The sequence below is a fragment of the Megascapheus bottae genome, chromosome 7 (genome assembly GCF_031878675.1).
Source record: "Megascapheus bottae isolate mThoBot1 chromosome 7, mThoBot2.hap1, whole genome shotgun sequence".
Taxonomy (NCBI): Eukaryota; Metazoa; Chordata; class Mammalia; order Rodentia; family Geomyidae; genus Megascapheus; species Megascapheus bottae.
Genome location: NC_143515.1, coordinates 9,345,994 through 9,371,625, shown reverse-complemented (window position 1 = coordinate 9,371,625; position 25,632 = coordinate 9,345,994). Strand labels below are relative to the sequence as shown.

The window sequence follows — 25,632 nt, the reverse complement described above, 5'->3', positions numbered from 1 at the left end:
TCCTTCATCTGTGTCATGATGCCTGTTGGACGAAACTGGCAGAGGGAAGAAGAAAAGGAGGGAAAGAGGAAGAGAAGAAAGGAAGGTAGGTTAGAAGTCAGGAAGGAAAAAGAAAGTAAGAAAGGGAGGGAGGGACAGTGTGTAGGTTAAATTAAAAAGCAAAAAGCAAATCATTACTACTTACAAGTAACGTCTAACAGGACTGTCTATGCCCAAGGAATCTATTTAAAAAAACATACACAAAACACCCTAAAACCCCCAATAGGTGACTCTAGCAGGGTCACAAGGATCAGTCTTATGAGTGATTTTTTTGTATGGTGACTACAGCAAAGGGATTGTGTTAGTCCATTTTCTATTGCTGTAGTGGATGGAATACCACAGAGCAGATAGCTCTGTGGTAGCTCATAGTTGTGGAGGTTTGGAGGTCCAAGCAAGGCTAGGGGGAACATATCAAGTGACAACCTCTCTGCTGCTGAGGACCTGAAGGTAAGGTGAGGCTCTGAAGAGTCCCAAAGGGATGTGGAATGCCCCACAGTGAGAGAGAGGAAGCCTGCCAAAAAGTTGCTTTCATGACGAAGCATTTCTTGCGACAGTCCATTGATCCACGAAAAGACAAGTCCATTTATGAGGGCAGATCGGTGACTGACTGCCCTTTCATGTCCTAGGTGGTGTCTCTTCTTAACATCTCACAAGAGACATTAAATTTCAACATGACTTCAGTGAGATAGACAGATGACCGCAGGACCTTCTAAAATGTAGTGGTTATAAAAAATGGAAACTCTGGGCCAGGAGTTTGGCCTAGTGCTTGCTTAGCATGCACAAAGATCCAGGTTTGATTCCTCAGCACCACATACATAGAAAAAGCCAGAAGTGGTGCGGTGGCTCAAGTGGTAGAGCGCTAGCCTTGAGAAAGCCCAAGGACACAGTGCTCAGGCTCTGAGTTCAAAAGCCCCAGAACTGACAAAGAAAAAAAAAAAAAGAGGAAATTCCTCATTCCTGTTGTTATAGCTGAAGAAGGAGAAGGACAAAGCCTAGAAGGCTGATGGACAGCCAGACTTGACAGGCAAAGAAGACTCTGTGTCTCTGTGCGTGGGTTTTTCCCTGGCAGGTGAAGAATGTGCCCATGCAACAGCTGGATGAAACCATGGCAGATGACATGTGTGGATAGCTTGGATGGAGGAAAAAGAAACCAATACTGGGGACTGAAGTCAAGTCCTTAGTGATGTCCGTTAGCTGGCTCTCTACTACATGAGGTTTTTGTTGATTAATTTGAGATAAGAGTCTCATGGATTTTCCTGCCTAAAGTGCCACAACCCTCAAGTCTCAGCCTCCAGAGTAGCTAGGATTACAGGTTTGAGCCATGGCTAGGCTAAAAGAAACAAATTTTGTAAGGAAAGACAAAGATGCCAACAGGGCTAACTCTTTGATGCTGTGGTTACAGTTCTATTTTTTCTATTTAATCCTGTCTTAGTTCTACTGTACCCCACAAGATGGCTGATCATGTAACTTGAAGGTTATATAGAGGCATATATAGAGGCATAAAGTGGTGATTTAAAAAATTGTTTTTCAGTCGCCTGGGGGCTCACGTCTGTAATCCTAGCTACTCCGGAGGCTGAGATCTGAGGATCAAGGTTCAAAGCCAGCTCAAGCACAAAAGGACCTGAGATTCTTATCTCCAATTAACCTCTAGAAAACAGGAAGTAGGGCTTGACTCCAGGGTAGGGCGGTGGCCTTGAGCTGAAGAGCTCTGGTACAAAGCGCAGGCCCAGGGGAAGGGCGGTTGCCTTGAGATAACCAGGCTGAATTCAAGCCCCATGACCTACAAAAGAAAAAAAAAATTGTTTCTCCAAACAGCCATTTGCTTAAGGCCAATGCTCTGCTACTTGAGCTACAGTGCCACTTACAGCTTTTTCTGTGTATGTGGTACTGAGGACTCAAACCCAGAGCTTTGTGCATACAAGGCAAGCATGCTCCCACTATGCTATGCTCCTGGCTCTAGCCAAGTTTTGATCTGCAAGTTCATCATGTTTTTGTAATTGTATTCAACATTTTGTGCAGATTTTAATCAGCACACATGAGTTGTACAAAGAGGATCTCACATTTCCACATATGTTGTATCCCCATCAATCTCATCCCCTCTGTCAGATTCTCTTATTCTTTTATTTCTTATCTGAAGACTGGCTCATGGCCCCAGGAGGTGGGGCCATAGAGTATAAAAGGCACAGCCTGAGGGGTCCCTCATGGAGACAGACTTGTCCTAAATCCTGCAATGACAGTTACATGACCAAATTTATCAAATCAAAAAACTAAACACCACACAAGATGAATTTTGCACTCAAAGGAAATAATATGAAATAAAAATTAAAATAAATATCCATATAGAGAAGAAAACTGGGAAACCAAAGGGGAAAAGTAAAAGAAGAAATATGTTTTGAGTTGGTCAATGCCCTATGAATAATGTTTAAATCCTGTCTCCAAAAGCAAAGACAAAACGTTCAACCTGTTGCTATTTCTTCTACTGATAAAAAAAAAATGAGGGGCCGGGAGTTTGGCCTAGTGGTTAAAGTGCTTGCCTAGCATGTATGAAGACCTGGGTTCAATTCCTCGGTACCACATACATAGAAAAAAGTCGGAAGTGGTGCTGAGGCTCAAGTGGTAGAGCTCTAGCCTTGAGAAAGTCCAAGGACAGTGCTCAGGCCCTGAGCTCAAGCCCAGGACTGGTGAAAAAAAAAAAAAAAAAAAAGAAAGAAAGCTGCTATGCCAGGTGTCAGTGTCTCTTATCTGAAATCCTAGCTATTTAGGAGGCTGATAATCTGAGAATTGTAGTTTGAAACTAGACCAAACAGGGAAGGTTACTCTTATTAACCAGCAAACAGCAAAAGTGAGGTGTGGCTCAAAGGTAAGGGTGTGGGCTTTGAGTGAAAAAGCTAAGGGACAGTGCCCAGGTTCTGAGTTCAAGGCCCAGTACCAGCATAGTACTAGTGCATGAACGCGGGGGAGGGGGGGAGGGTGGTGGAGGAGAGAGAGAGACAGAGAGACAGAGAGCGAGCTCCATTGACCCTGTTTTCCCCCAAAGACTTTTTTTTTCTTGCTGTCCTCCCTTGAACTTGCTCCATTCCCAGCAAACAGGTCATTCAATGATCTCTCTATTGTTAACTGGTGATCAGAACCATAATCTTGATTTCAAGATCATATCAGGGCTGTGCATGAACAAAAGTCATCTAACTTGGGGCCGGGAGTTTGGCCTAGTGGTTAAAGTGCTTGCCTAGCATGCATGAAGACCTGGGTTCGATTCCTCGGTACCACATACATAGTTAAAAGCCAGAAATGGTGCTGAGGCTCAAATGGTAGAGCTCTAGCCTTGAGAAAGTCCAAGGACAGTGCTCAGGCCCTGAGCTCAAGCCCAGGACTAGAAAAAAAAAAAGTCATCTAACTTTTGAAGAGGGATGGAGAACCCTAAATCAAATATTAGTTAACTGAATCCTAGCTGTATGGGTTCTAGGGGTGGGGGTGGTTCTAGGGATTTGAACTCGGTCTTTGCATTTGCTAGGCAGGTGCTCTACTGATGAGCCACACTCTTAGCCTAACCATATATATATACATATATGTGTATATATATATATTGGTAAGTCTTGGGGCTTGAACTCGGCCTGGGCGCTGTCCCTGAGCTCTTCAGCTCAGAGCTACAGTCCTACCCTTGAGCCAAGCCTCACTTTCCATTTTTTTAGAGATTAATTGGAGATAAGAGTCTCATGGACTTTAGTGCCCAGGCTGGTTTTGAACTGGGATCCTCAGATCTCAGCCTCCTGAATATCTAGGATTACAGGCATGAGCCACTGCACCCGACCCAACCATATTTTTCTTTCGTTATGTTTTTTGGCCAGTCCTAGGCTTGATCTCAGGGACTGAGCACTGTCCTTGGGCTTTCCTCAAGGTTAGAGCTCTACCACTTGAGCCTCAGCACCACTTCTGGCTTTTCTATGTACATGGTATCAAGGAATTGAACCCAGGTCTTCGTGCATGCTAGGCAAGCACTCTACCACTAGGCCAAACTCCCGGCCCTCAACCATACTTTTTATGTATATGATGATCAAGGAGGTAACACCTGGAAGTGTGTCAGAAGGTAAAATTTTAATGTAGAAAAGGAATGGATAAGTGACCACATTTGCTTATAATTAAAATAAATATACAGGAATTCTCAGAAAACTAGAGGTCAAAGTTTCTACAACTTGATTAAATTTATATTTATAAATCACAACCTTACAAAAACATTTGTGGCTGGGTGATAGTGTTTCATGCCTGTAATCCTACCTACTCAGGAGACTGAAATCTGAGGATAGAAGTTCAAAGTCAGTTTGGGCAGAAAAGACAGTGAGATTCTTTATCTCCTATTAACTAGCAAAAAATGGAGAGGAGGCTCAAGTAGTGTAGTGCCAGCCTTCAGTGGAAAAAAGCCAACCCAGAGCTCAAGGCTCTTAGTTCAAGTCTCAATACCAGCACAAAATAAAACAAAACAAAAACCTTGAAACAAACAACAACAAATATTTATGGAAAATTTCACATTTAGTGGCAAAAGCTGAGAGACATTCTCTTTGAGATTTGGGACAGGATTGGTTACAATCATCACTAATCAATGAAAGAGAAAGAAAGAAATAGTGGGAAATAGGTGAAAAATAAAACTATTATTTGAGATTATATGCCCTCAGGGGCCATAACAATCTACATATTTGGAGTTCAGTAAAACTGACTTATGCAAGTTTTTAAAATTGTTATTAGTAAGATGATGCACACAGAGGTTACAGTTTTATAAGCAGGTAATGACACATTTCTTTTTGAACAATGTCACCCCTTCCTTTGTTTTCTCCCAGTTTTCCCTCCCATCTCTACCCACAAGTTGTGTAGTTCTCAGCATAGTGTCTAATGAGTACCACTGCTGCATTGATTCACCCTTTCAACAGATTTGCTTATAAGAATCATTAGCAATACTCTATACCAGTAATGACCATCAAGTCCCATGAAGGGTTAGGGAAGTTTCCAGAAATATACCTCTCTAACCTCACAGCCAAAGATGGAAGGGGGAACAATGACCTGCCATCAGCTCCCTGGGCTCAGCCAGCACTCCTTTAGAAGGAACTTCCTAGCACAGCAAGGTATTTGTCTGCATCCCTGCCTTCTGTCCACTGGATGCCAGGGACAACTTCCCCAGTGTCACAACCAAAGCATACTGACACAGGTCCCTCAGGTCAGTTGAGAGCCACTAGTTCAGAACTTAGGAGGGCTACATAAAAAAATGAATGACCAGAGCCAACCCTGGGGTCACACATGATCCATAGTCTCAGCCTGTGTGTCAGCATCACACATGAGTGCCCACACTTACCAGAGGGCTCACTCAACTCTGCCTACCACAGTGCCCTCGATCTCAACCCTTCCTTTTGCTTTTTCAAACCATTGTCAGCCAGGTGCTGGTGGCTCATGCTTGTAATTCTAGCTATTTAGGAGGCTGAAATCTGAGGAAAACGGTTCAATGCCAGCCTGGGCAGGAATGTCCATGAGACTCTTATCACCAATTAACCACCAGAAAATCAGAAGTGACGCTGTGGCTCAAAGTGGTAGGGCCTGGCCTTGAGCAAGAGAGCACAGGGACCCCAAGTTCAAGCTTCACAACCAACCAAAAACAACAAGACATTGTCAGCTACCTGGGGACTAGATAGGAGAAACGAGTGTGTGACTCTCACTTTACAGATGAGGAACGTGAAGCTTGAGGCAGTTAAATAAACCAGTCTCACAATAAATGTAACTAAACTAGACTAGAAGTGCAGGGGTCCTGGTATGATGCTCAGCAGGACTGAGCTCAGGGTACTTCAACTCCAGCATTCTCACTTTTCCTTCTCTGGGCTTCTGAATTCATGTCTGACCCAAAGGAACTGTCAGTGGGGAGGCAAGCCAGGTCCCATGGCTTCACCCACTAAAAGGCCCTGTTATGTCTTTGGCAGAGCCCTCCATCCCTACCCCAGCACGTGGGATAACCCCTCCCCTCCCTTCCCCTCGCCAAGGCATAAAGCTTTGGTTCACATGATCATGACCAGAGCGCACTTACTGTATGCATGGGACCTGCTGCCCTAGCAGAGAAACCAATCCTGCCTGCTGGAAAGTTCTTACCCACCCCCAACACACAACGGGCTGAAGGATTCACGGTGGCACTAACAGGTCAGGGAGAAACAGCAGCTCCAGAAGTCAAATAGAAGAGACACATTCTGAAACCAGGGGAGGAAATGCGGACAGGGGAGGAAAAGCCTTTCCTCTAACTGCAGCCAGACCCTGCTGAGCAGGTGGCTCTGGGCTCCAAACATCCAGGCTCCAGGTCACCGGAGGAGATGCTGACATTGGGACAGAGTGTAAGGTCTGGGGGACAAAGGCCCAGGAATCCAAGAGTGAGATGTGACGAGCACACGGCTCTTCAGACATCTTCAGACAGGGACATAGGGTCTCCTGCAAGGGGCCTCTCACCCCCACTAGGCACTGGTGGCTCACACCTCTAATCCTAGACAAGCCATAGCCTGGCCAGCCGGCTCCACCACCACTGCTGCAGTCCCTCGCTCAGTCCTTTCTAGCCACACTTCTCCCAGATAGTGTAATTATGACAGCAGACCCCCCACACCCTCTCACATTCTCTGTACTCAGAGGCCCCTCTGTGCCCATCTGACCCACAAGCAGCTCTCCTAGATTCAGTCCTGGACTCATTGTCAGGGGCTGGGTAGAGGGATGGGAGGATGTTCTAGTTCTAGTGGGCACAATTCCCTCACAATTTTAACAAATCCTCATCGAGCTACTGCCTGATGCTAGCTAGGCACTGTTCCAGGCTCCAGATACTAGAGTGGAGAGAACAAATCTCTGCCCCTTGTGACTTGTCTGTGGTGGAGATAGACCTCAAAGCAGCCACTACCCTAGGGAGGCGCTGGGCTTTATGAAAGGAGTCAAGGCTCCTGCAGGGAGAGTGTGGGCGAGGCAGACTCTCCCATCAGCACCTTGGAGTAGCAAACACAGGGCTGCAACCCTCAGAGAAGAGCCTCAGAGGCAGGCTTGGAACTCATGGGGAAACTGAACCCCTGGGGAATTGCATCACAGCTCTGGAGAAGGGGCACCAGACTTGGAACCGTGTCTTCATCTTGGAGGCTTTAAAGTCCTCCTGGGCCCATGTGACAATGCATAGGACAATACATGTTGAGATGCCTTTGCCCTTAGCCCAGTCCCCAAAGAGTCTAGGTCTCAAAGCCCAGATGGGATCCTCCTCAATGCTCTCTGGATGGTCCTGTCAGCTTCACGATCCTCCATTCCTAACAATCCCCAGAGCCTCAGAACTCCTTACAGATTAAAAAAAAAAAAAACCCACAGAGGCTCAGGGAGGACAAGAGACACAGCCAACTGCACATGTGTGTGCTGGGAAGGCATCCTCATCTGCACTGAGCCCAGCTTCTACTTCTCAGTTCAGCTGAATGGGCTTATCCTGGGCTCCTTCAGACACTAGCTAGCCACTTGGGCACTTCAGGCCCTCGGCTGGCTCCATTCCCCTTCATCACAGATGATCCAGACTTCACAGCTCCACTGACCAAAGCAGGGGCTGCTGTGTAAGAGAATGTTTACAACCCTGGATCCCAGCACTCATTTCTGGCTAGCTTCTTAGTAATAGCAGTGGTTCACATACTTCATATTTGTTATCCACCAAGGGTGGTGCGGGGTGTTGGGGGGAACCCCAAGGACTGCTTAAAGCCCACACTAGCTCCGGTGGGCAGTAGTTATCCTTAGCTCCATTTTACAGGTGCACACACAACTGAGGCTCAGCATCATCCAGGGGTTTTACAGCCAGCCAATAAGCTGTCAGCTCAGGCTCACTGAACTCAGGCTCTGCTCCATGTCAAGACCTCAGAACTCCTGGGGGGGGGGCACAAATGGGTACACATATTGAAAACAGGGAAACCCTTCTGAGCTGAAAGTGGGCTTTGAGGCAGCTTGAATAAGCCATCTGCTTTCTTTGTCATCCAGTCCACTTCCTAAAAAAATCACCAGGGCAAACTTAATACTGTTCCAGACAGCCCCTGTTTCACAGTCAGCTCAGTGAGGAAGGTTCTGAAGTAGAGAGCAAAGCCAGGCTTCCCAGGGCTCTGACCCCGCCCCCCCATCCCAGGATTCTGATAGAGACATCTCTGGAGGAAACAGGGAAGAGATGCCCTGCAGGAGGTCTGGGGCCTCAGGCACAGCATGAGGGAATGCTCATCTCTCCCCACTCCCGCCACACACACACTCTACCCCACACTCCCACTCAATTGGCGGTCAGATTCCCCGCTGCTGGCTCCAGCCAGTGAAGGTCTGGCTTGGGCAGCCAGCTAAAACCTGAAGCTCCCAGTGGAGGCACTCGGAGCCACCTTGGGCTCCATGAACTCACCTGGACAAGAGGTGGGAGGGAGCTCAAAGGCTTCATGGATTTCCTTATGACAGTGGACTTGAGGCAAACCGCCAGCTGCCCCATCTCCAGAGCAGAATGGAAGGGAGGGCCCTGCTTCCTGGCCCTTCGCCCTTTCCTGCTCTCAACAAAACTTCCCAAGGGGCTGGGGGTACATCCTTGCCACGAAGGGGCTGCTGGGAAGCTCAGAGGCAACATAGGTTCCCTGCGGCTCCGCCCTGGGGCCTTTGGGTTCCAGCCCTTGGGACTGGAACCCAGCAAGGTCAGTAGAGTGCTGAGGCAGGCAGGATGCCCATCCTCCATGGATGGAAGCAGCGGGGCAGGGGTGCCAGGAAAGGCACAAGGCTCCCCCTTCCCCACCGTCCGGGTGGAGGGCTATACCTGCACCTCTGGGAAGGGAGGGTCCATCCTTAGCTCCCTTCTGAGAACCACGTGTGTCCAGGAGAGCCCCTCCTCCCAAGCAGCCCGGAAGTGGTAGAAGTTTGCCTCTGGACGGGAAAGCAGTGTCAAGGGCAGCTGTGTGGGGAGGGAGGGGGTCCCAAGGAGGCGGTCTGCCGCTAATTTAAGGTCAGTCTCCTCCGTTAATATTTTATTGGGATAGAAACGTGGCGCCTGAAGATCTCTTTGCCATCCCAAGGGCCGGTGCTTTGCCTGAGGGGGAACTGGACACGGGCTGGGGCGGGGGTAAACCTCATCGCTAGCCCGGTCTCCAGTTCCGCAATGACAGGCACCTCGGCTGGCCGAGGGTCCTTCTGGGCATCTTCACCAGGTCCTGCGTCCGCGGCCCAAGCCAGGGGCAGGCCTGGGGTGGCCAGGGACGCGCCCTCAAGGTGTCACTGGGAACCTGGTTCACACCCACTCAGGTGCTGCAGTCCTGGTCCCTTTGGGGCTCCCGGGAGCCTAGGCCCTCTCGGTCCCCTGAATCCTCCGCCTAGTCCGACGGTGCCGGAGGGGGCGGTGGTCCGGCCGCCCGGCTGCCCGCTCGCCAGCCCCCGGTACCCGGGAGTGGGTGCAGCTCCCTCCCCAAGGACCCGGGGCTCCGGGTGGAGGGGTGGGCGGACGCGCTTTACCTTCCATGGACATGGGTTCCAGGATGCCGAACTGTTTGAGGACGGCGATGAACAGCAGCACCACCACGGCCACGGCGCACAGCTCCATGCCCTGGATGCCCATGGCGACCGGTGCCGCCGGGGGCCGGGTGCGCCCCTCGCCCGCGCTGCCTGGGGAGGCGCCCGGGCCGGCGCAGCCCGCCCGGCCTCTCGGGGCGGCGGCGGCTCACATGCCCCCAGCAGGCGGGGCTACGGGTGTCGGCGGAGCGGGGACCCCGCGGAGGGCGGCCGCGGCGGTGATCCGCTCCCGCCGGGAGGCCGAGTCCGGGCGCAACTTTCCAAATCAACCCGCAAACTTCGAAGTGCGGCGACGCAGAGCGCAGCTCCGGAGACCCTCGAGGGCCAGCGGCGCCTCCATGCCCTGCGCGGGCGCCGCGCCTCTGCCGGCCCCAGTCCTGCCCCGAGGGCGCGGGGCCACCTCCGCGGCGGGGGTCCCCGGCGCTCCCCGCCGCCCCAGGCTCCATCGCGGCGCCCCGCGCGCTCATTGGCCTAGGCGCGGCGACCTCTGGGGGAGGAGGCCCGGGCGGCCCCCCCTCCCTCCGCGGCCCGCCTGCCCGGGGCGGAGAGGGGCGGGCGGGGGGCGGGGAGGGAGGGAGGGGGCGGGAGAGGGGCGGGCGGAGAACTCGGCCCGCCCCGCCCCGCCCCGTCCAGCGCGGGACGGACCCGCGCGTCGCTCGCGCTGTCTGGCCAGGCCCCGGGGAGGCCACGCGGTGTGTGGCTTCCCCGGCCGGCGGGCGGAGGGCCGGGGCGGCGGGGCTGGGGCGGCGGGGCCGGGGCGGCGGCCCCCGCGGGGAGTGAGCGGGCGGGCCGGGCCTGCCCTCCCCGCCCCGCCGGGAGCTGGCCTGCGGAAGGTCCGGGAAGCGCGTGGTCCCTTAGCCGGAGACTAAGCTTGGCCCCGGCTTGGCCCCGGGGAAGCGCCGACGTTAGTCACTTAAGTTGGTTAATTAGTGGAGTTCCCCAGTTCTCGGAGGCGCGGGCTGGGGTTCGGGCCTGGGGGCCGAGCCGAGGCTGGCGCGCCGGGTCCCGGCACCGACTCGCCGCCCGCCTGCCTTCCTGAGGGGCCGGCCTGCCTTTCCGGCTGTCGGGAAGTGCGAGCCGAAGCGGGGCGCGGCCACGGGCGGTGCCGGGCGGGCGACCTCGCTCGTGGGTGGCTTTCCCACTGCGGGGGGCACAGCGCCAAGAAGTCGCCGAAGAGGACCCGGGAGGGGGAGGGGCGTGGCAGGGCGGAGCCGGTGGTGCTGGAGGTGTCCTGCTCCAGGGGCGGGGAGGGGCGGGGGTGGGAGGAGGGGGAGGGGGAGGGGCGTGGCAGGGCGGAGCCGGCGGTGCTGGAGGTGTCCTGCTCCAGGGGCGGGGCGGGGGATGGTCGGGGCAGGGAGGGGGGGCGGGGGGAGGGGGAGGGGCGTGGCAGGGCGGAGCCGGCGGTGCTGGAGGTGTCCTGCTCCAGGGGCGGGGGAGGGGCGGGGGCAGGGGAGGAGCGGGGGGAGGGGGAGGGGCGTGGCAGGGCGGAGCCGGCGGTGCTGGAGGTGTCCTGCTCCAGGGGCGGGGCGGGGGATGGTCGGGGGCAGGGAGGGCGGGCGGGGGGGGGGGGGGCGTGGCAGGGCGGAGCCGGCGGTGCTGGAGGTGTCCTGCTCCAGGGGCGGGGCGGGGGATGGTCGGGGGCGGGGAAGGGCGGGGCGGGGGCGGTGACTCTCGGCCGCCCTCCGGCGGCGCTGGGTGGCAGCATTCGCAGGGCAGGAGGCCCGGCTGCTGCCAACACCAGATCCTTCCACTTGTTTTAGCGGAGGGAGAAACTGAGCGCGCTTCCACGCCCGAGTGTGAGCCGTGTTCGGATCTAAGGGCTGAGCTTCCGATCGCTGAATCTGCTCCCCACTCACCCCGTCCGCCCAGCAATCCCTGAACTCGGTCCCGGGCCCAGAGCTCCCTGCCCAGTTGAGCTTGAAAACCGCACTGTGGAGGTGCCGAGCTCCCTCCTAGAACTGGCCTATCTGGGTCCAGGGTCGGGATTTTCTTGTAATCCCACCTCTTCCTCCCCGTTTTGCAGACGGGGAAGCTCAGACTTGAGTGAGTCACCCAGGGGCACGCAGGTACAACCTAGGCCTGCTGTATTCCCGAACCGTTGCCTTCCAGACACCAAGCTGTTTCCATGGACACTGTCCCAGAGCGAGTGCAATCTTACTATTTCCAAGACCTAGTTTGGGTGAGATTTTTAAAGAACGGTGAATGCATAGCTTTTATTTCCAGTTAATTGAGATGCAATGAGTTTTCATTGGCCAAGACAAATATTCTAAATAGGAAAGGTAGGAACTCACCAAAGACAGCCATTGGAGTACTTACTCCTAACTCTAATTTTAAAAGTGTTGGAAGAGTCAAGATGTCTTATCCATTTTACACGCACTAAGTGCTGAGCAAAATCTAACCTTATGGTCCAGCTAGTTACCACTAATGCTAAATCAATGATCTCAAGAACCCATGAGTCCACAAGTGCTCTAACCCTCAGTTTCCTCAGCTAAAAAATAGGGGTGATAGTGAACCTGTCAACAGATGGACAAGTGCTGGCACGTGGCAGGGACTCTAATGGCTGTAGGTGTGTAGCCGCAGGGCTAGGTGTCACTGAGCATGGGAAGGAAGCTGTCTCAGGGGTCTTCTGGAGACTGGCTCAGTTTCACCTATGCCCCTGAGCATCTTTCCAGTTCCCAGTGAAAGCTTCAATGACTGTCCATAAACACTGAGCTATAAACGAGCCATCGATCCCCTAGCTGTGCGGTGTAAAATATTAACGATGCCTAAGTGGGTAGCAGGCTTAGGAGCAGAGTGTCCGCTTGGTATTAGCAGCCTGGGCTGTGGGCCTAATGGATGGAAGCTGACTCCCCAGCTCACTCCTAGTGTGGGGCCTGTCAGCTGCTGGGCCAGCCCAAGCTGACTGGCTGGGCCGGTGGCTGGTCTTGTCTCACCTCCTCTCCCAGGTCTGGGAGAAGGAAGGGCAGAAAGGCCCCTTAGTCCTAAGCTTCCTCTCATCACCCTGGGGGTACCTGGAAAAGCCCTCCTCTGTAGCCTTGGTCCCATGAGGGCTGTCTGTCCTGGCATCAATCACCCCTCCCCAGTGCCCACCAAATACACATGTGTACTTGTAGTTGGTTGGCACTCATTGTCTTGGGGCAAGGGACAGGCCAGGGGCACAGAGAAATCTCTTCAGAGCATGGTGTTAGGGCAACGTGAGGGGACAACGTGAGGGGGACCTTGCTTTTCTTGTTTTTGGTGGGGAGAACTGATTTTCATCACTTGAGCCCTCAGAATATCTCACGGCTCAGGGGTATCCTGCATCTTAATGTAGTTGAGGAAGTGAGCTGCTTCGGAGCAAGGGGTCACCCCAGACCTAGGTCTTCAGCCCACACTTGAGGGTTGTGTCTTTCTGCTTGGAATATTGAAGCTGCCTCTCAGTGCTGCTTCTAGGAAGTTAATCCAGATGACACCAGCCCTACTTTCTAGCCTCCAGTATCCCATGGCATGAGCAACTGAGGCCCTGCGCAGCCTCCAACAGTTTGACAGCCTGTCCATCTCTTCTCTTTCTTAATAACCAATGGTCTGAGCTCTGTGGCTGTGATGGACACTGATTGGATGTCTCGTGCTATTTGAGATGCCTGAAGACAGGCCTAGACGCAGACTGTACAAGGGATCCTTTCTTGAGGGCAGCTGGCCCAGTCCAATGTGGGATGTGGCAGCTTTCCTGGAAGTGGGCAGAGGGAAAACCTTCCCTTAGTTCCAGTGTTTTCCCAGTGGGCAAACAAGAAAACAGACAAGAATTCTCAGAAGTGGAATCCCATACCTCACCCAGTTACCTACAGGACTCCCCGATTTGTGTCACCAGATGCCCCCAACCTAGACTTTCCAAAGCCAGGCTCATTGCGTTACCCCCAGCCTGTACCACCTCCACTGTCCCCGGCTTGGCTGCTCACACCCAGTCTCTGGCTCTTCTTCTTGAATTCACCTGTTGCACTACTGTCCCTTCTGCTGTCATGCTTGGGCACTGTGCCCCCGGTCCACCTCTGTTCCGTCTTCCCTCTCTCCTGGATGCCTGCCACCGCTGCCATTTTCTCTCTTCTACATTCAGCCAGATAAGCATCAGATCCCTTCCCTCCCTCCATTGCCGTCCCCAAAGATGATCAAATTGGCAGACACCTGTTAGGACAGGCCAATGAGAGCCTTGCAGGAGGGCTCCGGTAAGAGACTCAAGAGAGTGACTTCTCATCCTTTCCCTAAGTGAGACTATAATTTGCCAACTGGACTAGCAGTTGGCAAAGCTATGTGCCCGGATCCAGCTATACCTGATGGTAGATCTAAACCTCCATCTTTCTGTTATATAGCCAGTGGGAGTGAGGTTGCTGTCCCTTGTGACCAAGGTCTTAATAATACCTTTCCCATTACACATAAAAGAAAGCCAAAACTAAAAACAAAACAAAGGCTCCAAATACAAGCACTTTATTGTATGCCAGGCGTCTTAACCCAGCTCATTTCTCCCTTCCTCATAGCTTCTGCTGAGGCAGTGACTATAGGAGGAAGAAGTTGAAGCACACAGTGATGTACACTTTGCTTAAGTGTACATGACTGATTGCATGTCAAGCCAGTTCCAGAGCCTGAGATTTCATAGTATCCTGGCTCTGTGCCTTTAGACCTGTGAGCTCCACCCTCTCCTCCTCTGCCCTGCTCATGCGCACCAGCCACCTTTGCAGTAACCTGAGTGAGCCCAGCACTTTCCTTATCACATGGGCCTTCCCTGATCTGGGTCCTTTATTGATCGATCGATCGATTGATTGATTGACAGTTCTGGGGTTTGAACTCAGGGCCTGGGCACTTTTGAGCTACTTTTGCTCTACCACTTGAGCCACAGAGCCATTTGTGGCTTTTTCTGTGTATGTGGTACTGAGGAATCGAACCCAGAGCTTCATGCATGCTAGGCGAGCACTCTACAGACAGGCCACATTCCCAGCCCTGAGCTGGGTCATTATCTTCCTTCTTCCCTCTCCTTGCTTCCTTCCCCTTCCTTCCTCTTCCTTCTTTTGCACCTGCCCACCTGCTTCCTTGCCACTCTGTTAGGTTCCTTCCCTCACTGCTTCTGCATTCCTTATTCATCTCCACCATGGTCCTGTCCTTGCCCACTGTACAGTTACTGTAACACAGACACTGATACTTTCTTGTGGAAGCTTCTGGAATCTTCCAGAATGAGGAGTATCACCTGTCTTCTGTAAATATTCAAATGAATGGGATGCCAAAGTATGTCTTCCCCTGTTATTTTTCCTGAAATAGCAAGAGTACGGGACTGGGAGTCCAGGGCTGAACACCCATCTTTAACCTGCCTGGGGACTCAGCCTCCCCCCACACACACACCCCTTGCCCAGCCTTCCTTTCCCATCTTATGAAATGGATGACATCTACTTGTTGCCCGGTGGGCTTTGGCTGTGATGATGTCTCAAGGGACCTGGTTCCTGGACAGTCTCCTGAGCTAGGACCAACTCAGAAATGATAGCAGGGAGTCAGTTTCTTCATTTCTTACTTTCAAGGGTCAAATAGACCCTTGTGGTCCACACAACCAACTTCAAATGAAATGCAGTGTTTTGTGGCCACCAGCAACAGGAAACACCCATTCCTTTGACTGAAAGCATGAGGAACTAGAGCTGGGCACTGGTGACTCACACCAGTCATCTAAGCCACTCAGGAAGCTGAGGTCTGAGCATCATTCAAAACTAGCCCAGGCAAGAAAGTGGGAGAGCCTTATCTCTAATAAACTAGCAAAAAGTCAGAAGGGGAGGTGTAGCTCCAGTGGTAGAGTTTTGAGTGAAATAGCTAAGGAACAGTGTCCAGGTCCTAAGTTCAAGCTCTAATATTGGCGTGCACGCGCGCACACACACACACACACACACACACACACACACACACACACACACCATGAAGGAACCCACACACTGCAGGTCCCCAGGAAGGTGGCTCTGGAGTTATTCAGCTCAGAGACAGTAGTATCAGCAAGGACCTGAGTGCTGGCTGTTACCTACGTGGTAGCTTCAGATAATTCACCTATCTATAGCATGCTTCCTGCATGGTCACCATATGATATCCAGTTCCAGATATCATATCCTGATGATACCTTCCTGAATTCTTCCTGTGTCTCTTCTGTGAGACCTTTCCCATTAAGCTTCTCATGAAAGATCTCTCATGCTTGACTGGCTAGAACAGTGTCAAGTGTTACATCTACACCTATAACTAGCAAGAGGAGACTGAGGCTGTCACTGCGGCTTTCCCTCAAACTTACATTCTTCTACAGTGAAAAACATCTCAGCTAGGACTGTGGCTGTCTGATGGGAACTTCCTTGTTCTGAGTGTGGGCTGATCTTCTTTGTTGTCTGGACTCTGAAGGAAGATCCTGACCCCGCCTGGGGTGAGGTGGGATGAAGCCACAGAAGGATGGGGCTTGTGTCCCAAATGGCTATCCTGAGTAGAGCCTCCCACTCACCTGGGGCATTCATTCAAGCTATTAATGGAGAAAGACAGTCTTTTTAATGCCTTAAGAGATGAGGCCAAGTGAAAGCAACTAACTTTAAAAATTGATGTAGGGTGTGTGTGTGTGTGTGTGTGTGTGTGTGTGTGTGTGTACGCATGAACACATGTATACACACATTTGGATATGCTAGACCTGGAAAGATTCTTGCTGTTGGAAAAGCAAATTGGTTTTGAGTTAAAAGAAATAAGGCTACTACTACAAAAAAAAAGCATTTTCACCAGGCTTGATGATTCACACCTGTAATCTCAGCACTTGCGAGGCAGAGGCAGGAGGATTACAAATTTGAGACCAACTTGAGCTACACAGTGAATTTGAGGCTAGGTTTTAAGATTTTTCAGCCAAGCATTGAGTCAAACCAAGGCAGCTGAGAGTGAAAGAGTGATAGATAAGACAAGGAAGACAAAAATAGTGTGGAATTTTCATATCCAGGAGAAGTACTGAGTAGAGAACAGGGAAGCTGGAAGGAACAGACCAGTAACTGACCAAAGTGTTTGAGAGAGTTTTATTCTTGGAGAAACCAGAAGCCTGGAATAAAACAGTATGTGACCAATCAAGGCTTAAAGTAATTTTTAGACCTTCCAACTTATACTAGCAGAAAACTAGGATACAGTTCCTAACACCTACTTCAATATGGTGGAACAGGTATCGAGGATGAGTTTCAGAAGCAAGGCTAGGTTGGGAGAATAAAAGATGGGGTTTTCCTAAGTGTAAAACAGAGGCAGCCAGATGTGTTTTCTGGATTTGCGGCCAATTATATCAAGAGCCTCAGTATTTCAAGCCACATGTCTCCTGATTGCAGATGACAAGAGTTAGCTGAGTGAGTAGTACAGTATAACCAGGAGTGGGGCAATAGATGACCCAAAGCTATTGAATTCCTGCAATTGGGTTAGCTCACTGTGAGAGTTCACAAAGGTCAGGTATTTCATTAGACTGGATAAGGAGAATTCTGATAGCAAAAGCATTTGGTCTTTGAAATTTCTGCCCAGTTAATCAGTACTGAAGACGAGGGCCTGACTAATATTTGTAACCTTGTCTGCCTCAGGAAGGAGGAAGTGAAAAAGAATTAGTGAACCTGGGTTAGATAAGGATTTAAAAAAATGGCAGGCATAAAGTATGATAGTTAACATGTGGTCTCTCATGGAGCTGCTTCTTCCCATAATGTTCTGTGTTCCCACTCAAATGCTGCTGCTGCTGCTTCCCATAATGCCCTGGGTTCCTGCTTATCCAATAAAAAGCTGGGGCAGCACACACATCAAGCAATCTGAATAAAACCCAGGGGAGGAGATACGGAAGGGATATCCGTCATGACGAAAATTCCTTGGAAAACACCTTCTCCTTGGATGACAGCATCATTCCTGGATATATACATAGCTTAGGGCCACATTGCTAGCTCTGGGCTGAGAAGGTGGCTAAGTTCTCTCCAAGAGAATGTGGTAGGGGAAGCATGTGCCACTTCTACATGGATTGGTCATAGCTTCTCCCCATTCTCACATCTAGAGCCCTTGCATGTCGCTAGTGACTTACCTTAGTAATGGTAATATAGATCTAAGAATTGGCAGAGCCATGGGTAGAAAGCATCTGGGCCCTGAATGCATGTGTGGAGCAGAGTTGCCCAGCCTGTATCAGAACCTCAAGGTGGACAAAGGAGGATGAAATCTTGTCCCTAGGGCACTGGGTTGCTAAGGTCTCATGGCTCTTGCACTTAGCCTAGCACAATTACCACTAGCCCAAAGGGCAAATCAACCAGGCTTGGCTCCTCTTGTGGCTCAAGGAGGAATGAATCCCCTGAAACAGGCTAAAAGCAAAGCTCTCTAAAGAGAAAGAAGGAAAGAGGTAGGCAGACAAGCATTCGTGTCTACACTAACACCTGCTCTTTATAGTATCTGGGCACAAGGCCCAAAGTCCCATTTCCTCCATCCACTGTGTAAAGGTGTTAAAACTCAACTTCCTCAGGTACAGCTATGTCCTCTGAGCCTCCTCTCATGGGTCTCTCCCTGGGTGAGACTCAGACAAGTCAGTGAAGCAAGTATTGCTGGAGCCCTTACCCAGCAAACAGTGAACAGTGAAAGGTGAGTGGTTAAATTCACAACTACCTGCAGCTATGAGCTGGAATGCAGAAAGCAAAACCTGTTACACCTGTGATAGAGATCCCCATCTCATAGTCCTTCCTACCTTTCTTTCCCTCTTCTTCCTTTCTCTCTAACAGAATGGGTAAGAGACGAGAGTATAAAATGTGCTCTGCTATGAAACTACATTTCCCATCACCCTTTGTGGGTGGAGATGGACAATGAGATAGAAACATGCAAAAGAGCAAGGGTGCATGCTCCTTCTTGCCCTTTCTCCCTCCTCCTTTCCTGGATGGGCTTCTGATGGTTGAAGTGGACCCTTGGTGAAGGACACAGGTTCCCTGGCTCTGCCATGCTAAATCCAACAACTTAGAGATTCGCTTTCATAAAGCTTAAGTGAATTTCGGAGCACAACAGGGCAGGGGGTCTGAATACATTCTGTAGACTGTACCCTAGAGAGATAAAGTGTGTCCCGGGATCCCTGTCTCCCAGTGATCTCCTGTCCTCGCCTGATCACTGCCTATTCCTTGCAGGTGTCAGTGTCAGAGCTGGGAGTTTCTTTCCATCCACTCAGAGTGCCTCCATCAGCTTCCCTCTGGCCACTTCCAGACTATCACCCCATATCTGGTGGCCTGCTTCCTTGGCCCCAGTTCTCTTCATGCTGCCCAGCCGAGCTGCCTACCCATTCTCTGGCTGTTGCTTAGACAATGAGTCTGGAGGTAGAAAAGCCCATGATGAGGACAGGAAGGAGTCTGCTTCCAGTTATAAATACTTAAAAGGTTATACTGGTCAAAGAAAAAAAATCGAGGTTCAGGTTCAACCTAGAGAGCAAATGGAGCCAAATTGTGGACACCCTGGGCTGAGACCCCATGGAAAGATACACTTAAGGTTTAACACTGTGCTTTACTTCTATGAGTGAGGAAAAAGTGGGAATAGATCTTTTCTATCAGAAGCTAAAAGAAAACTCCTCCAAGGTTGGTGTGATTTGACAGTTGTCAAATTCCTTTTAGAGCTGATAAATAAGCTCTACAATAAGTTCAAAAAATCCAAGTTGAGCTTCTATGACATATAATTTCCTTCTTTTTTTTTTTTTTTTTTGCCAGTCCTGGGCTTGAGCTCAGGGTCTGAGCACTGTCCTTGGACTTTCTCAAGGCTAGAGCTCTACCACTTGAGCCTCAGCACCACTTCCGGCTTTCTTCTATGTATGTGGTACCAGGGAATCGAACCCGGGTCTTCATGCATGCTAGACAAGCACTTTAACCACTAGGCCAAACTCCCGGCCCATATAATTTCCTTCTTGCAAGAGAAAATTGCTAGCTTAGTGATGTCAACAGAAACAGAAGCAAGAGATGATCCAGATGCTAGAGCTAGCAAATAAAGACTTCACAATAATTATGAGTAATATATTTTACAAATAGAAATAGAAGTAGAAAACAAAACCTTTACATTTTAACAGAGAACTGGGATCATTTATTAATTAAGATTTGGAGGGTGAGAAATGGAACCACTCTAATATGGCATGTAGGTTTTATTATGATCATGAGATTGTCACACAATAGAGAAAATGGGAGAAGAATTCAACTGAAGAGACTATTGCCTCTATACGTGCTTGAAGATACTGGAGGGCATCCGAAAAGAACGATGGGAAGAAGCCTGGCCATGAAATGAGAGACAGTGAGAGTTAATTGGAGCTCATAAAGGGAAACTGAAATCTATGTATCTGTCTCTGGCATAGTTTGGATTCTAAATATCTCTCAAAGACTCAGATGTCCATGGTGCTATCAGGAGGTGGAGACTTTAGAAGGTGGAGGCCTGGTGGATTTGTGTTAGGTCTTGTAAGTATTCCTTCAAAGGAGATGATTGGGTCTTGGCCTTTCCTCTCCATCTCTTTGCTTCCTGTCTGCCATGGTGCCTCCTCTGCCTGGTGTTCTGGCCTTGAAGGATGGTGCCATCAGAGGCCCAAAGTATCAGAGCCAAGGGACCATGGATTGAAATCTCCAAAACTGTAACATCAATCAAACATATCCCTTGTTCATTTATCTTAGGTATTTTGTTACAGTAATGGGAAGTTAATTAACATTTTTTAAGGTCTGAGACAGGGACTTGAACTCTGTACCTGATACTTTTGCTCATTGGCTAAAAACACAAGACAAAGAGAATACAAATAGCAGCATTGCAGACATATACTATCAGTAATTATATTAAATGTCAATGGACTAAAAGCACAGGAAGAAATTAATCAGAAAAGAATATAAAACAGACTAACAAATTGGAGTCCCTGAAGAAAAGAACCACAAGAAAAGGACAGAACTAGAATTTGAAGAAATTTGATCTTACTTAAAATTACTTAGAAAAAAATAACAATAGAATTTAAAATCGTTTTCCAAAACAGATTCAATAAGCTCAATAAATTCCAGGCAAAAACTATACAGAGAAAACATGTATATCATTATCAGATTGCCAGAAATCAGGGCTAAGAGGTAACTTTCACATGGCCTAGAGGGGGGGAAAAATGACACATTCAGGGAATAATAGCACAAATGAGGTTAGACTTTGTCACAAAACCCTCAGATTCCAGATTATAATGGACTCATATTTTTTCAAAGTGTTCAAAGAAGAAGTGGCCAAACCAGAATTTTATATCCAGTGAAATGTTTTTCAAACAAATAAAATGAAAGGGGCTGGGAGTTTGGCCTAGTGGTATAGTGCTTGCCTAGCATGCACAAAGACCCAGGTTCAATTCCTCAGTACCACATACACAGAAAAAAAAAAAACAGAAGTGGTGCTGTGGCTCGTGGTAGAGCTCTAGCCTTGAGAAAGCCCAAGGACGTGCTCAGGCCTTGAGTTCAAACCCAGGACTGGCCAAAAAAATTTTTTTAAAAAGCAGAAAGCGGGCTGGGAGTTTGGCCTAGTGGTAGAGTGCTTGCCTCGCATGCACGAAGACCCGGGTTTGATTCCTCGGTACCACATACATAGAAAAAAGCTGGAAGTGGTGCTGAGGCTCAAGTGGTAGAGCTCTAGCCTTGAGAAAGTCCAAGGACAGTGCTCAGGCCCTGAGCTCAAACCCAGGACTGGCAAAAAAAAAAAAAAAAAAAAAAAAAAAAGAAAAAAGCGGAAAGCAAGCCAGGTGGTCCTGTGGTACACACCTGTAATCTCAGCACTCAGGAGGCTGAGGCAGGAAGATCATGAATTTGAGGCTGATCCCACACTGGGCAAGTCTCTGACTCAAGCAAACAAACATAAAAGAAGGGTAAACTAAGTCAGTCTGAGGGAACATATCATCAGTAGACAATATTTTCTAAGAGTTAAAGAGATGAAAATTTCCACGTGGGGATTGTGTGCTGCGAATGTCATGTCTTTGCCCATCACGGCAGTATGTGAGACTCTTGAGCCACAGTCAGGGCCGGTAGTGTCTGAAAGGACTGGACTATCTTGCTCTTTAGTGACTCTGTTTCCCATGATTCTCATGATCAGGTAAGATTTGGATGGCAGGAGAGAGACTGAGCTACTTGGCCATGTAGGCATATCCTCAAATGTCACTATGATCAGGGTCCTTCTCTGTAGACTTAAGGGAAATCTACTTTTTACTGAATTGCCCATTGGCCTGTTTGTCTCTGGTCAGCAGGAGATCTCTCCTGCACATCCAACCCCCTGCCCACATCTCTTCTCCCAAGGGGTTACAGAAGTCCAGTAATAATGAACAGAAGATGGGGGAGGGACAACTGAAGGCAGTCGTCCTCTAGCCCCTTCTCTGCTTCCCAGGTCTCTGGGATGGAAACTCCATGACGCTTTTATTTAGAGGAACCACTTCTCTTTTTGTGTCTTTTCTTGTCTACCCAGGTCTAGCCCAGGGGAACTACCCAGTACCAACTCTCTAGGACTGGATAAGGTCAGCAATTCTCACCAATTTCACTTCGACTCTTAGAGTTTGTACTATGTAACCCTGTTGGTTTATGAGTTTCTATGTCGTGGGTGTATCTGGCTTTTCTTCTCTTCTGTGGGCAAAAGGACAGAGTAATGATCAATTGGGAGATAATATAACCTGTGACATTGCTCATGTCCTTGGGCCTCAAAATTGGAGAAGCATCCCTTATCTTGCCAGGGTGGGTTTTGAAAGCTTTGTCTGTGTCCGTCCGTGCCCAGTAGACTGAGGGACTGCGGGTCCATGCTGACTGGTGCAGTAGAATCCTGGAGGGACCCAGGAAGCATCGCTGGCCGACTCTGCGTCTGCGCCTTCCTCCTGGCATGCACCCCAGTCACATGGGGTCATCAATCCTTCTGTTTTATGACACTGACGCAAAGTGCTCTCAAGTCACATTCTTGTTGCTGATCTGGGGAGATGGATGTGTGGGCATAAGCATTTTGCTTTGTTGGAACTTGAGCCCAGGGCCCAAGGGTGTCTTGGGGAATTTCCATCTGGGACACTTGGTGCCAAGCAGCTCAGCTCTCCTCTGACAGCTTAGGAGGTGGGTTTAGTACAGTTGCTCTGTGTCAGCTGAACAAGGGGGGAGTGGCTTGAGGACCCAGGAGGCAGGGGAGAGGCCTGATTTGGGCTCAGAGTTAACAAATTTGGGGTCTGAGTCTCACCCTCCAATAAGCAGAGAGGCCTAAGCCACCCTCCCATTCCCTCTAGACTCACTGAAGAAATTGAGTGGTGGTGGTGATGATGATGATGATGATGATATTGTGATGATGGTAAAGATGGTCACAACAGCTTCATTTGTCCCTGTGTGACTATGTCCATGACACTGTGCTTGGGCCTCACATACAAAATACCATGTCATCCCCATGACACCCCTCAAGGGAAGACTTCAATCCCATTCACAACCATGTTTAATGGAGGCTTGAGGTCTTTCCCCTACAGGGGCAGAAGCATTGGCATGACTCTGAGTGCTCTGTGAATACCTAGCATCCACCTTCCTCCTGCAGCAGTTGGCTGTGGGCAGGGCCCATGAGACCGTCATGGAAAAGGGTTCAGGTTCAGAGGGGACTGTTAGCTAGACCTAGACAGAAAGGACAAGTCTTTAGTGGATATTCCGCAAGACCTCACAGAAAAACCCTGGCTCTAGAGTTATGCAGCCCTCAGCAGATTCTTCTTCAGCTGTGGGCCTTGTAGATCCTGCTCATATCTGCACTTGGTTTTCTCACTTGTGCCCTTGTGGGAGAGTAATGAAATATTCCTCTACTCTTTTTCTGAAAGTTCCTTCTCTCACTCATCTTTCTCCTCTGTGTGTGAGTGCATGCACACATGCACCTGCACGTGCACAAGCCAGTATTGGGGCTTGAACTCAGGGCCTGGATGCCATCCCTGAAGTTTTTAGATAAAGATAGTGTTCTACCAGTGGAACCACAAATTTACTTCTGGCTTTTAAAAAAGTGGTTAATTGGAGATGAGTCTCATGACTTTTCCTGTCTGGGCTGGCTTCCAACTGTGATTCTTAGATCTCAGCCTCCTGAGCAGTTATGATAACATGCATGAGCCACCAGCACTCAGCCTTTACCTCCACCTTTTAGTATAGACCTGGATGCTAGATGGAATTTCCAGGCTGACATAGCCAAGTTTATTAATTTGCCTTTCAAGAGACCATTCTGTGATTTAATCCATCAATGGCATTTTGTATATTTTAGCCATTAATGAATTTTTGTTTTGCCAGTCTTGGGGCTTGAACTCAGGGCCTGAGCATTGTCCTTGGGCTTTCTCAAGGCTAGTGGTCTGCCATTTGAGCCAGAGCACCACTTCTGGCCTTTTCTGTGTATGTGGTGCTGAGGAATTGAACCGGGTCTTGGTGCATGCTAGGCAAGCACTCTACCACCAGGCCAAACCCCCAGTTCCAGCGATTAATAAATTTCATTTTGAGATTGGTGACACTTTTGTATGCATGCAACATCCTGTCACATCTCTGAGAATGCTAATTATACTTACTTTACTCTATACTTTATGCTGATTTGCATGCCATGTCTTCATTTCATTGAGCCACTTGCCTTCTGAGGTGTTGGTGGCTTGTGGGGCATGTACCCCCATGTAGGTAGATCTGTCCTTGCAGGCATGAGGTAGCATGGGTGAATGGCCTTTGGGGGTTAGCGTTGGTGGGAGGTGTCTCATTCACAAGTTCTCCTCTTTCGTTATCTCTATATTTCCCTCCATTGTCACCCAACCCAAGATCGAAAGGCTGTGGCCCTCTCCTCTCAGGTCTCCTTGTTTGGTGTGACCCCCGCAGCATTTTGCCTTTTGACTAGCCCTCCCGATCCTGGTCTATGGAGGGTGGAACCTCTTTCTCATCCCTCTCTAGTTACCATTTCCATTTCTCCCAAGACAGCGGGAAGCAGATCTACTCTACGCTACCTCGACCCACTGGCCCACTTCCTTTACTTAACGCATCTCCAGAACCAGGAGTTCAGCCTCCATCTTGCCCTGCCTCTCTGTAGATGTGCAATCAATACTCAAGTTGCTGACCTGTGCTGAGCAAAGATGCCTATTTGGCCATGCGGCGAGTCGTCGGCAGTCCAGTGTGTTCATTATCAGAGATGATGTACCAGCTGAGGGCCATGTGGCTGTCCATACTCAGGACCAAATGGGAGCAAATAGACCCCCATAAATCCACAAATCATACCCATTAGCTATCATATAAACAACCCATAGAGTTCATGTCTCCCTACAACACAGACCCAATCTGAGATTCTAGGTGGGGAAAGTCAGCAAACAAGAACACAAATACTAATAGAAGCTCCTTTGAGAACCCAAAGGAATTAGACTAGGCCTAATATAAATATTCTAATGAGTGGGTTGGAGTGGAATCAGATCATAACCATTTACTCCCAATTAGTACTATATCTAGCTCTGGTCTCTGGGGCTTCTGGTACGTCACACACCCATCCCAGGCCTGGCTCCCACAATCTAGTCTACAGCCTAAGAGGATCTGTCTTTTCCTTGTGCTCCAGAGTCCCTTGAGTTCCGTCTGTGCCTCCTCTGACCTGGTTGACCTTGCTCAGGCAAAGAGACTTACAAGCACTGAAATCAGCACACAGGAAGGAAAGGAGACCAGGGGTGATCAGAAAAGGGAGCCCCAACAGTTTGCTTCTCACATGCTGCTCCCTGCATGTCACGTCTATCAAAAAGTCTGGGAAGCCTGGCCTGAGTGTCTGCCCTGGGCAGTAAAAATTCCTGGCATGATTGGCCCAGATGGGTCAAACAAGAGGCTGAGAGCTCTCAAACCTGCTGATGGTTAGAGCAGGGTGAGAGTTCCTTTTTTGGAACCAGGATCTACTTTCGAGATAGAAGAAACAATAGAAAACTTCTGGACACTGAAGGTATGGCTCAGTTGGTAGAGTGCTAGCCAATGAGCCAAAGCATCACATAGCAAGTTTGAGTCCCAGTCTTGGATCTGAAAAAAAGAAAAAGAAAAAGAAAACTTCTGGGTGCGGCAAGCTTATAATTCCAGTATTTGGCAG

At 49.6% G+C, this 25,632-nt stretch overlaps 1 protein-coding gene across 3 annotated transcripts in view; it reads right to left on the bottom strand.

The window, feature by feature from the left end:
* The window catches only part of Kcnip3 (potassium voltage-gated channel interacting protein 3), a 71,431-nt gene that overhangs the window by 16,545 nt on the left and 29,254 nt on the right, over positions 1–25,632 (bottom strand). Inside the window, exon 1 of one of the 3 annotated variants that reach the window (XM_090336401.1) lies at positions 9,529–9,646. The exons of the other annotated variants lie outside the window; for them this stretch is intronic. Coding sequence (XP_090192527.1) covers positions 9,529–9,631 — 103 coding nt within the window. The 5' untranslated portion in view covers positions 9,632–9,646. Of the gene's footprint in view, positions 1–9,528; positions 9,647–25,632 lie in introns of those variants that run through there. 3 annotated transcript variants of the gene reach the window in all.